The sequence below is a fragment of the Aspergillus tanneri genome (assembly GCF_003426965.1).
Source record: "Aspergillus tanneri strain NIH1004 chromosome Unknown AapTan_5_pilon_pilon_pilon, whole genome shotgun sequence".
Classification (NCBI taxonomy): domain Eukaryota; kingdom Fungi; phylum Ascomycota; class Eurotiomycetes; order Eurotiales; family Aspergillaceae; genus Aspergillus; species Aspergillus tanneri.
In genome coordinates, this window is record NW_022984632.1 from 2,921,846 (window position 1) to 2,935,021 (window position 13,176).

The window sequence follows — 13,176 nt, forward strand, 5'->3', positions numbered from 1 at the left end:
AGGCATGGAAGTCTTGCGTGGTTGGAATCTGCCGGCCTCACCGCCCGCATGACGGCCCCAATCAAGCCATCCGCTGCTCCCCTCGCCCAAAAGCCTCCAACCCAACAGCTTGTCGCGAGCGCCAGGCAATCGCCCCCCCTGCTCATCTTTCTTCCCACTTCTCACATACCCCCTAATCAATTCTACAACGACGTCCGTTTGATCCGTCAGGGCTCTGTTTCTCCCCTGCGCCGCCCCGTTCTTTATCCACCCTCCCCGTCTAGGAACTGGCGCTTTGGCCATCGATCTATACCCGTGGCCATCTTCTAGCTACAGTTAAACACCAGCCCGTCGCTGTTTGAATATTCTGGGCCAGAAACCATTATCTGGAAGGAGGGGAGGAGGACTGCTCCCGTAGAACTACAATTATGGCTGACAGTGGTGAGTTCTAGCGCCGACAATGCTGGGAACCGGATGGGTTAGCTCAGGGGAGACGAACTACCTACTCGGTCGGGGAAGGATGATGGAAGATGCCGATTATAATGCCAACGGGACTGACGGATGCGCCCTTACAGCACGACAACCGAATCTCAATCTGACTCCGGAGGAAAAGCGAGTTTTTTACCAGCTCTTCCAGGCTGCCGATACGACCAACCTGGGTGTCATCACCGGCGAGGTTGCCGTCCCTTTCTTCGAGAAGACCCAGCTGGCTCCGGAAACTCTCGGTTTGGTACGTCCATGACCTATGGCACCCAGAGAACCTTTCTTTATTTACTCCCTATACGGAAGCAATCCTGGCTAACCCTGGGCCCGATACGAACCTGCAGATATGGCAAATTGCGGACAAGGAGAACAGGGGTCTCCTAACGCCTTCGGGGTTTGGTATTGTGTTGCGATTAATTGGACATGCCCAAGCTGGCCGCGCACCGACTGATGAACTGGCACTACAACGTGAGTGATGTCTCTGACGCCATCCCTTCGCTTTGAAGGGGCCTCCAAGAGATGAACTATGAGAGATTGACTTGGGTGCGCCAATCTAGCCGGCCCCCTACCTAAATTCGACGGCATCGTAATCGATCATTCCCCCACCCCTACGCGCGATGCCGGTACCACTAGCCCTCCCCCGGCTGCTGGGGCACCAATTCGAGTCCCACCGTTGAACCCAGATGACGTTAACAAGTTTGTGTCGCTGTTCGAGAAATCGGACGTTTCCCGGAGTGGAGTTATCGCTGGCACGTGCAGTCCCCTACCCTACTGGGGGAAATCATACTTTAGACTGACTGAGTTATCTTTATAGGCGACATTGCAAAGCAGATCTTCGAACGCGCAAGGCTTCCGAATGAAATACTGGGTAGGATATGGAACCTGGCGGATGTCAACCAACGGGGAGCACTCGATGCAACGGAGTTCATTATCGCGATGCATCTCCTGACCTCTTACAAGGCGGGCTCGATGAGGAGCATCCCTCAGACCGTCCCGCCTGGCCTATACGAAGCTGCTGCACGACGGGGTTCTACACGGTCATCGATCGGCACACGCCCTGGACTAGACGTACCCCCCGTGCCGGCGATTCCTAAACAATTCACAGGCCCACAACGGACCCAGAGTCCCATTAACAGGCAACAATTCAGCTCACCTCTTTCGGCCCAGTCGACCGGTGGGGACTGGCTGATCACACCCCAGGAGAAAATTCATTTTGACAGCGTCTTTGCGACCATCGACTCGTCAAAGAATGGTATGATAAGTGGTGATCAGGCGGTTGCATTCTTCATGAAGGCCCAGCTCCCCGAGGAGACACTTGCCCAGATATGGGACCTCGCGGATATTGATGCCGATGGCCAATTGACCAAAGATGAGTTTGCGGTGGCCATGTACCTGGTCCGACAGCAGCGCAGTGGAAAGGAGTCTCTTCCACAAGCCCTACCTCCTGCGCTGATCCCACCTAGTATGCGTCGCCCCAGTTCTGGATACGTTGCGCCGGCGCCTGCTCCCGCACAAGCTCCAGCGCCCACTCCTCGTTCTGCCGCAGATGATCTTTTTGGCCTCGATTCGATGTCGGCTCCCGCCGCACCTGCAGCTCCTTCCCAAGTACCCCAGTCTACAGGAGGATCGAACATGCCATTCCAAGCTCCGGCATCACCGACGTCCAGGGCGTCTCCGCCAAGCGCTTCGACCACTTTCAAGCCTTTTATTCCCACATCCTCGTTCGGCCAAAGCATTCAACCCCAAGTGACAGGGGCTTCGGCTGTTGCTCCCCCTACGGTCCGATCGCCTCCACCACCGTCTGATGACCTTCTTGGAGATAACGACCCAGAGGAATCGGGCAAATTGACGCAGGAAACAACAGAACTGGCCAACTTGTCCAATCAAATTGGCTCATTAGCAAACGAGATGCAAAATGTCCAGACCAAACGCACGTCTGCTGAACAAGAACTCTCGCAATCGTCGCAGCAGAAACGCGATTTTGAATCGCGGCTTGCACAGGCTCGGACGATGTATGAGCAGGAGGTGAAGAACTTCAAGGCCCTCGAAGAACGTCTGAATGCATCCCGGGCGGAGACCAGCAAACTCCAGCAGGAATATGCATTGATCGATGGAAGCAGACAAGATTTGCAGAATCAGCATGATCAAGTGTCGGCTGCGCTGACCGCCGATCAGCAGGAAAATGCCAGCCTTAAAGAGAAGATTCGCCAAGCCAATGCTGCGGTTGCCCAGCTGAAGCCCGCACTGGAAAAGGCCCGCTCCGAGGCGCGACAGCAGAAAGGGTTAGTAGCAATCAACAAGAAACAACTCGCTACGGTGGAGGGCGAAAAGAGTAAGATCCAGGAAGAGATGGATAAACTCTCCAAAGACCAACCCAGAGAACTGGAGAACTATGAGACTCCTCCAGCGAGCATGGCAGCCAGTGTTAGCAGCCCAGCTGCTTCAACAGCGAGCCAGAACACCAATCCATTTTTCAAACGCACGGCAACGGGCTCCAGTGACGGCCATGGACTGTCGCCTCAAATCTCAAATGATCAGCAGCGTGCATTCGATAGTTTGTTTGGGCCTTCGTTTGCGGCTCAGTCTCCGTCAAATGCTCCTACTCCGCCTCCGCCAACCTCGTTCCGCGCTGATTCCCTGCCTGCTTCGGTCAAGTCTACATCTGGCGCCCCAACGCCCTCGGTATCTCCCCCACCATCTACCGCGGGAGTATTGGAGCCACCGCCTCCTTCTCAGTCAAGGCAACTCACTCCTAGCGGTTTTCCGTTTGGCGACGCACACTCTGCGACGTCTTCCACCAAAGTTTCCCCTCCTGCCAGCAGGGTTGGTACCCAGGACAGTTTTAGCATAGGAGCTGGTTCACAGGCTGGAATGAGTGATTACGGGACTCCGTCTGGCGAAGCCGCCCCGATCTCAGCCTCAACATCCGATGAAACGGAAGAACTGAAGTCCAAACTTTCTGAAATTCCTGGAGCCAGTGAGACAACAGCGGAAGGCGCAGCATCCTCAGCTGGGGAACCTAAACAGCAAGAGACCAAAGATCCAAGTTTCGATGAGCTATTTGGAGGACCAGCGCATAAGCGATCCAAATCTCAAAAAGAAAATGACTTCGAGGAAGCCTTTGCTTCCTTGAAACAAGGTGGCGAAGCGAAAAAGACCAATGGAGCTGCCAGCTCGGAATTCCCCCCGATTCATGAGCTCGAAGACGACGACGACGACGATAGCACGGACAGCGAGGCACGGATGGGATTCGACGACAACTTCACGACTGTCTTCCCACCACAAAGTAATGCGGCACCCAAGCCTGAGTCAATTGAGCCATCACAGCTTGCAGCGTTCCCAGCCCCCGGTACAGGTGCCAGCTCCGCCCAGCCTCCTGCGGCGGACTCGTATAAGAGTTCGCCGGGTTATGAGCAAAGCACGAATAAGCAGCTGGATACCGTGGTGCATGAGGTTGACGGCCTCCTGCCGCACCATGCGGATCCCACCGCAGTGTCGGACGCCTCCCGTTCCGTAGAATCGGGCACGAGGGCACCGATCATAGGGGGGGAGTCACAGCGGGACACTTCCAAGGATGCACCCACAGTGGGTGACAAGAAGTCCAATGCGCCGGACTTCGAGGCGGCCTTTGCGGGCCTTAATCTCGCACCGGCGAAGGAGAGTGAGGACGACGAGGACGAGGACGAGACGCCTAGCCAGAAGAACCACGCCGATTTCGACTTTTCCTTCGATACTCCATCCCACCAGCAGCCCACTTCTCCCGGTGTTGGCACCAGCACCGGGAATCCCGCTTCTTCTGATTTCTTCAATTTCGACCCTCATGCTACCTCATCCCCAGGTGGCGCTTTATCGTCAACCAATGCCAATACGAATACGACAGCGCAGTCTCATGACTGGGAGGCGCTCTTTGCACCGCTAGACAATGTCAGCTCCCCCGGAACTGGTACCAATGGTGCTAAACCCGGCTCAAACGAGCACCACAAGGAACCCGGATGGGCTCTCCAGACCAGCACTGAGGATGACCAGTTTCTCCAACGATTGACGGGCATGGGGTTCCCTCGCGAGGAGTCGTTGGCTGCATTAGAGAAATTTGATTACAATCTTGATAAGGTAAGCAGGCCTCCGGTTTTCAAAAAAGCGAGTCAAACTAATGGGCATCTTGATGTAGGCAGTGGACCATCTGACGTCCAAGTCATAATTTCCTGCAATTAATGCTCCTTACTGTCATTACCATTTCACTACTTTGCACATAGGTTTTCCTTTAATTCTTTCTTTTTTTTTTCTTTGAGCCTTGCACTCACTTGAAACCATTTCCTTTTTCCCCCTCCTCTACTTATACTTTACTCGATTTGAACCCTACAGATCTCTGTCGCTGCTCTGTATATTCCCCTGCGGTACTATCTCTTCTCTACCTCTTTTCATTGACTGACGTGCTGTGCCATGTACTCTACTTCCAACGATGAACCCAGCGATAAAGAAGGAAGGACTCCGGCTAACGGAAGTACGTGGGGATTTTCTTGCTAGCTATTTAGTCTCTGAACTAGTCTATAATGCATTACCTTAATTCCTTAACCAAGAGCCATCCATGGCTTCCCTCTGTTTCCCCCTGCAACGTGTGACCGCTTGTCCCGTACTCTCTCGCCTGTCGCGAGACTCGCGTCGACAACTTCAGTCCGGAGCGGATTCAGAAATAATAGAGACAGACTAGATCGACCAAACTGAACGGCCTGGGGAAACAGAACTCTCAAAGAAATGGAATATGACATACGATATTAATCATACAGGCGTTACCTCGTTTGCAATCGATAGACGAGATAATGGCCATTCATTCCACACGAAACACGGGTGCATTTTCCGTACCTATCAACGAACTCTTCTCGTGTTGTGTTGATATCCGTTGCATCGTTACCACTGGTAAACAGATATATTAGCTTGGGCCAAACCATCCAGGTCAAGGGGATTTCCTACTGAAGTCTTCCAGCTGTCGCTGTTTGATTCTATGGCCTCGAGGGCTTTGGCCGTGCATAATCCGGTCAAAACTGGTGGAGCCCTGCAGCAGGTAGTAGAGGCCTCCCATGATGCAAAAGACGCCAAAGGAAAACACCCAGATGCGCACCACGGCAACCACTGAAGTCTGTCCCCCGACAAACCAGCCGAAAATGCAGAAAAAAGTCGCCACAAGATCGACAACCACAATAGCCCCTGTCAACTGCCACGAGGGAATTGATGACCAGAATGGGCCCTCAGCACGCGTGATGAAGATGAGCCAGTTCTCCGTCAGAGAGATCTCTAGGAACAGCACCTCATCTCGCTTCCCATAGTTTTGCACAATTCCTCCTCCCTCGCCTCCTGATATCATGGTGGACAGCGCGACCCACGTGCCGATGGCCAGGACGATGCCCAAGAGGACAGACATCCCCCAGAGCTTGGGCAGGTTCCATTTCACCGGGGTCTTCGAATAGGGTGCATTGTCATAGGCAATTGCCAATGTTGCAATGTCGGCAAAGATGGCAATGAAGACAACTAGTTGCAGGTTCAAGCTCTCGTTCATGATAGCAATCCAGAGGCCCAGGAATATCTCCAGGTGCAGTGACAGGGCGATGCGGTATATTACGTAGGCATGCATCCGGTGGAAAATCTGGCGGGAGATTTTCAAGGCGTCAATGATTGCCGAAAGCCCTGGAGCCAGGAAAACAATGTCTGCTGCAGACCGAGCTGCGTCGGAGGCGCCCTCCACGGCGATACCCGCATCCGCCTTTTTGAGAGATGGAGCGTCATTGACTCCGTCGCCAGTCATAGCCACCAGATACCCACGTTGCTGTAGGATGTCAACAGCGTTGTACTTGTGCTGGGGGAAAACCTCTGCAAAACCGTCGGCAGCCTCGACAAAGTCATAGACCTCTGATCCGGGCATGGTGCCCTTTCCCCCAAGACCCAGCCTCTCTGCATTGTACACGTTGGTGCCCAGGCCCAGCTGCCGGGACGTTTCTTTGGCAATTCCCACGGCATCACCAGTCAGCATCTTAATCGACAGACCCAGCCTTTTAGCCTCATGAATTGTCTTGGCTGTGTCATGTCGCGGGGGATCTGAGCAAGGCATGATACCTAAGATTTCCCACTGGCCCTGATCGCGCTTGCGGGCTACTCCGAGCGATCGGAAGCCACGAGACGCAAACTCGGATACTTTGTTCTTATACGCGGACTCAACCTCACTCGGGATGGGGTGGTCTTTCTCTACGGTCCTAAGGACAAAGAGTGGTGCTCCTTTGACGCATTTGATCCGTTCTCCCTGGGGAGATCGGACCACCGCTGTGACTTTTTTGGAAACCGGATCAAACGGGTGGAAAGCCAGCTTCTTGTATTGTGTCAGAGAAGCCTTCGCTCTGGGATAATCGGAGAGCGCGCGGAGGAATGCCTTGTCAATTGCATCCATGGCCTTCTTCTTGCGTGAAGCCGCCAAACATGCTGTTAGCATTAGATCTTCAGGGTCGACACCCGCCACTGTATAGGGCTCAGACAAGGAGAGTTTATTCTTAGTCAGAGTGCCGGTCTTGTCGGAGCAGAGAATCTCAACACCAGCAAGAGACTCAATTGCAGATAATCTTTGTACAATGGCCTTCCTTTTCGCTAAATACGCAGCACCGACCGCCATGGTGGTGGTTACCACGGCTGGCAAACCGACAGGTACCCCGATGATGGTAATGGCCAGAGTGAATTCAAGTATAGTAATGATGTCGTTGGATCGGTAGAACGACGATACCCACACCACGAGAAGAGTTAACATGACCAATACCAACAAAACAACACCGATGCCATTCAGAACTTCGGTGAAGTGGCCTGTGCCCGACGAGGCCGCCTGAACTAACGCTGCGGCACGCCCGACATAAGTATAATCGCCAGTCGCCGTAACCACAAGGTATGCATTCCCATGCTTGACAGCTGATGATGCATAGCAGGTGTCTCCTTTGTGCTTGTCGACAGCGAGGGACTCGCCAGTGATTCCGGATTGGTCCACTTGAAGAGCAAAGCATGATTGCACCCGACCATCGGCGGCAATAATAGTGCCCTGCAACTAATTAGTCACTGAGCCAGTAAAAGTACATTAGGCACGATACCTCCTCAATCTTCAACATATCTCCGGGTACAACCTCAGCTACATCCACTTCCGTCAAGCGGCCATCCCGCAGAACGACTGCTTTGAGGGCTAGTGTCTTCTTCAACTCTTCTACGATAGAACCAGCCTGAAATTCTTGAATGAAGCCTACTGATGCATTGAGCAGGAGCAGGGCACAGATGACACCGAAGTCGACCCAATCTCTCAGGCCAGCTGCCAGGATGGCCGCGGCCTGCGACGTGCGTGGTTCAGTTCAAAGCACGAGTAGCAACACGAAAGGATATCCGGCACACATACCTCCATGACAAACTGAACAGGACCTACAAAATAGGACAGAAACTTCAGGATCAGATTGTGCTTCTCTTCTTTCATCCGATTCAAGCCATATCTTTTCCGGCGCTGCAGAACTTCCGATTCGCTAAGTCCAGTTACGTTGTCTGTCACAAGCATTTCCTCGGATACACTAGGAGCCTGGCATGCATCCGCCAGAGTCGGGTCATCTGTATCACTGTGGCCGTCAAGGGACTGAAGTTCATCAATGAGTGTGTCAATATTCTTGTCCTCATCTCCCTCGTCCTCCTCTTCCTCTTCAATATTGGGCAGCGACGTTCCAACAGTAATCTCATCTTTGATCTCTTCGATTACCAAGTCGTCCGGAGGATTCTTGGTTTTACTGCGATCTTGAGAAACCCTCATTGGGGCTGACTTACTTCGCAGGAGCATGGTGAGAGGATGATTCCGGATAAGGATGGGAGGAATATATCTGTCTCTATAAGGTATAGACAGAGGTTATCCAATATCACAGAACAAATGATACTGGTGAAATAACATGAGAGTAAACAACAGTAACTCCAAAGTAGAGGTGATCCTTATGGGAAGGCAGCGGCGGGTGAGGAAGGAAAGATGGGTCGGGAAAAGCTGGACTCATGGAAAGAGCCATAGAGTAGAACTTGCTCGAAAGGTATTAGCTATTATTTTTCTTCTTTTCTCTTTTATGTCCCTCCCTTTGCCATCCATACCGGTATAATTAATTCAATTATTAAAGTACTTTTCCTCAATAGGGCAGCGCTCCTCACATGATTTGGTGCCTCAGGTGGACCGTCCAAAGGCCGTCCTCCAATCATTTCCCCTCCGTCTCATCTTCCCTTCATTCTTCTTCTCTTCGTCCCTAGTCAATCAGAGGTATGAACCATCAACCGGCCATTGGGCTTCATGGATCAAGAACAATCTCGGCGAGGTGGTCGACAGAAAAGACCGCGAGTCCCCGACGCGCAGCGTAAGAGAGCCGTTCAAGCGTAGGTTTTGTCCAAGAATTTCTACAAAGACAGGCTTGGCTGATTGTGGCCCTGACGTGGCTCTTACAGATGTCTTCCCTGTCGCCAACATAAAGAAAAGTGTATGGGTTAGACCTTTACAAGTGCTGATTTCATTTGTTAACGATGTCGTAGGCCAAGGTGGCATGCCCTGTGCACGCTGCCAACAGTATAGGAGGACCTGTCGGTTTGAGAGTGTTCAACCCCAGCGGGCGGAACGTGTCTCCCTATCGAGGTGATTATCAACTTGTCTCGACTATAAACCAAAGTCAATTGACTCATAGTTTATTTTCCTGTCTTAGTGAATCCGGCCCACTAGGCAGGGAGAGGCATATGAGGCGGATCATTAGACATTTCATGGGGGATATTTCATTTACCACCAGCGATCTGCAAGGAATCGCGGATGCGCTGGAGAAAGACCGTGACGACTCGAGGTCCCAAGATGCCGGTGACTTAGGGGGCCAAAGTCTGTCAGAAAGCTATTCCTTGGAGCCATTGTCCATGAATACGATGCGTATGTGCAAGCTTCTTGTTTTCTATGATCTACAATTGACAACTTAGTGTAGACTATTCAGGAGAACTATCTCACTGGAATTTTTCCAAGATGATTCGGCGTAGGTTGCAAAGCCTTGGTCATGTACGTGGACAGCAGGACGCATATCTCCACAAATTGAAACTAGCCTAAATTACTACTGACAAAAATGTGCAGGACTCAGAGACAACTGATGGATTTTTCCGCGCTACAGGCCTACAATCGTCCAGCTCCTTCGTCACATCATCGATGATGTATTTCCCGCCTAGAAATGTCGCTGAATTCCTTACAGATACATTCGTTCAGTTCGCGCAGACCAACTATTTCTACTTTGACATAGCCACATTCCGCCAAAAGATGGATTTCTATTACACTACCGACGGGCCACTAACTATTGATGACACTGGCTGGATCTGCACCCTTCTTATGGCATTTGCAATTGGAACTCAGTTTGCTTACATGCAGACTAAACCAGGACAGTCTAATCCTCCCTTCTCGGAAGAGATTCCAGATGATCACATTGGCTTGGAGCTCTACCGATTTTCGTGTCGATTAATTCCAGATATGATTACGATTGCATCCGTAGAAACCGTGCAGGCTTTCTTGCTACTCGGAGTATACACCCTACCCATTGATACATCGGGGTTGGCGTACACATATTTCGGCCTTGCGATTAAAATGGCTATTCAAAATGGCATGCATCGCAAATACTCGGGAGCTACATTAGATCCTCTTACTATCGAGTTGCGCAACCGCCTTTGGTGGTCCGCATACTCACTAGAAAGGTACGAAAAGAAGTGACCCAACAAATGAAATCACACTGACCTCCATTCTAGCCGGATTAGTATACTTCATGGGCGACCTGTATCCATATCACGAGTTGACTTCGACACTGACATGCCCACCGAGGTCAATGGCCTGCAGTTCACCAACGGCATCTCCAGTCTACCAAACATCACTGCCAATATATACTTGACTGATCAAATGGGAGAATTAGCGCGGATTATCCTGCGGCTGAGACAATGCTCACCAAGTCGCCAAACCCACCATCTCCGGGAGCTGAGAGCCGTCCGAAAAGAGCTATGCGACTGGTGGGCCTCCTTGCCTTTTGAGGTCCATTGCCGTGATCTCAATCCGAACGGACCTCTTTTCCGCTGCAATGTGCATCTGGAGCTCACCTACAGTACAGCTACCATATACATTGGCCGTCCTTTTATCTTTTTGCAGCCAAAGTCGCCTGCCCAGGAATCCACCGACGACATCCGTACTGAGACTGTCAAAATGTTATCAGGCGATTGTGTACGGGCCTGTCTCCGAATAATTGACCTCTGCCAGCTCATGCATGACTCTGTGGGCCTGGCACGAGTATCGTATACAGAATTCAGCTCGTGTCGAGCGGCCCTGCTGGCCCTCATTGCTCAAAGGCTCACCAGATCCTCAGAGGAAATATGCAATGCCTTGGCCCGTGGCATGGTACTTATTCGACAAATGTGTGTTGGACTCGAGTCGGCTCGGTCTGAAGTCGCTGTCATTGAGGCCCTAGAGCGAGCTCGCTTGCAACTCGATAGCCCCAGCGAAACCGAACCAGGCCCCGCCGTCTCGGAAACTGGATATGAACAGTTTAGACGATGGGCACAACTCTGGCGTGTGGAGTCGTTATCCTCGCCCCCTCTTCCTGAACTTGGACACGAGAATATCGAGATCCCTGATCTGGACAGCAGTGTGCCTTCATTCGACGGCTTTCTTTCATCATTTCCCCAAGAGTTGAATGCGTTTGCGGCTATCCCTACCTTGGATGACTTTGATCTGCCTGCTGAGTGGCCCACCTGAGCTGAAGCCATTTATCAACTTTACAGAGTAGTTAGTAATTATCTGATTTATTTTCCGCTTCTAATGTAGAATTTGCCATACAACTTTATGTGGGCAATAACAAGACACATTGACGAGGCTGGGACTGGGCTACTCTTATAACCATTACGCCGACCCATCCAGCTTCAAAAACGCTGTTTCTAACGCCTCCAAGAGCAGACGAATGTGGGCTTCTTCAAAAATGAGCATCGGCCGCAGTCGAATGGTCGATATGCCACAACTCCCAATGTTTATCCCCAGAGTCCGCATTTCCTTCAACAGGGAGCTCGAATCAACCGTATCAAAGGCAATATAGGTGCCTTCTCCCTTGCCACGGAGATTTTTGATATATTTAGGATATCGATTGGCTAGGTCAGCTATTCTCTCATAGAGAATGTCGCCAATACGCGCCTGCGACGGTTGGTTAGACTGTATAGGCGTATATACTTTCTTATTCTAACTACTTACAGTTTCTGTAACCAGGTTCTTGGTGAGGATCTCATCAATCACGGCATTGGACATGATGACTCGTGCGGCATCGCCCATCCAGCTGGTTCGTGAAACATATGGTCAGCAAATATATTCGTCCTCGTAATCTTAGTAGATTGGAGCATACGTATTGAATTGACGGTACGCCTTATCTGGACGGAGGTTTCGATCACTGAAAAAGTAACCCGCGGTTTGCGCCTTCTTGGAAAATGTGACTATATCGGGGGCAGAGGCTAGCTCCCAATGTTCGTGAGCCCAAAATTTGCCCGTTGCTCCGAAACCAGTTTGGACTTCATCGACAATAAGATAGATTGCACGGGCCTTAGTAATGACTTGGAGGCCTTGGAAGAACTGTGCAGAGGCATGGTTATCACCACCTTCACTTTGTATGGGTTCCACGATAATCCCTGCCACAGGGCAATGCCAGGAATCGATAATGTGTTCGATTTCTTGAAGACAGCGATCCTCTTCATGTTGGTTTTCTTGCTCATACTCCTCTAATGGGTACTTAAGCTGGGGAAAGGTAGCTTGTGGCCACTTGAAGGCAGGGATGTCCATCTTATGCACCGACTTGGAGCGCGTAGCGGACAGACTGGCGAATCCTCGACCATGGAAGGAGTTCTTGAAACTTAGAATAGCCAAATCGGGGGTTCCCGGGCTTTGGTTTTTCATGACAGATTCAAGCTCATGTTCGGACCATGTTGCAGAGCCTCGCTGCTGCCGACGGTATGCCATGAAGGCGGCTTTGAAGGCAAGCTCATTGGCCTCAGATCCAGACTGCGCAGTGACCACTTGTGTGCACCCTTTGGGAGCGACGCGCATGAGACCCTGACGCAGGAGGTTTAGCCAATGATGAGAGGGGAAATTGCCAATTGCTGGACGGTTGACTAAAGCGGACACCATGGCAGGCGACTGTGCTGCCTTAACTAACGTGGGATTGTTATATCCTACGGGGATCGAGGCAATCTGGGCGTACACATCCAGGTACGTATTTCCGTCAACGTCAACTAGGCTGGATTGGGAGTACTCAAGTCAGCGGTTTCTCAAGTCTTGCAGGAATGGAACAACTTACTAGTTGCCAAAACTTCTGTCATAGTCGATTACCATCTGTACCGTGCGAGCATCAAAGACAGTATCCAGCTCTTCCTTGGTGCTATTAGTGAGCGGTCCGGGGACAGCGGTGCGCATGGAGGGCGCTAGTTCAGGCATAACGTCTCTATTTTCTATTTTGTCCACTAAACAAGTATCCAAAACGCTGTTGAGCCAGAGCGAGTGGTGTTGAATTGATTTATGCCCGGGTGCTTTCATGGTTGGAGTGGGAGTTTTATACAACCCGCCATTGCCACCAGCTTCGAATCACCGGACCGGGATAGTATATCCCTAGGCCTGTAGGAAGCCGGGATAATATGGAGCCCATT

At 51.4% G+C, this 13,176-nt stretch overlaps 4 protein-coding genes across 4 annotated transcripts; 2 read left to right on the forward strand and 2 right to left on the reverse strand.

The window, feature by feature from the left end:
* Positions 1–439: 439 nt before the first annotated feature.
* ATNIH1004_010377 (EF hand domain protein) lies at positions 440–4,660 on the forward strand (the record flags this gene model as incomplete). Its single annotated transcript, XM_033574952.1, has 5 exons — positions 440–709; positions 807–930; positions 1,020–1,220; positions 1,277–4,572; positions 4,631–4,660. The coding sequence occupies 5 exons, from the start codon at positions 440–442 to the stop codon at positions 4,658–4,660; spliced, it is 3,921 nt and encodes a 1,306-aa protein (XP_033422970.1).
* Positions 4,661–5,413: 753 nt separating this feature from the next.
* Positions 5,414–8,299, reverse strand: PMA1 (plasma-membrane proton-efflux P-type ATPase; the record flags this gene model as incomplete). The annotated part of the gene is made up of 3 exons (XM_033574953.1): positions 5,414–7,528; positions 7,578–7,808; positions 7,874–8,299. 3 exons carry the CDS (start codon positions 8,297–8,299, stop codon positions 5,414–5,416), a joined length of 2,772 nt encoding a protein of 923 aa, XP_033422971.1.
* A 947-nt stretch (positions 8,300–9,246) lies between these two features.
* On the forward strand, positions 9,247–11,251 carry ATNIH1004_010379 (fungal specific transcription factor domain-containing protein; the record flags this gene model as incomplete). The annotated part of the gene is made up of 4 exons (XM_033574954.1): positions 9,247–9,403; positions 9,456–9,526; positions 9,599–10,206; positions 10,258–11,251. The coding sequence occupies 4 exons, from the start codon at positions 9,247–9,249 to the stop codon at positions 11,249–11,251; spliced, it is 1,830 nt and encodes a 609-aa protein (XP_033422972.1).
* Positions 11,252–11,395: 144 nt separating this feature from the next.
* On the reverse strand, positions 11,396–13,066 carry UGA1_2 (4-aminobutyrate transaminase; the record flags this gene model as incomplete). Its single annotated transcript, XM_033574955.1, has 4 exons — positions 11,396–11,680; positions 11,738–11,819; positions 11,886–12,770; positions 12,831–13,066. 4 exons carry the CDS (start codon positions 13,064–13,066, stop codon positions 11,396–11,398), a joined length of 1,488 nt encoding a protein of 495 aa, XP_033422973.1.
* Positions 13,067–13,176: the final 110 nt, after the last annotated feature.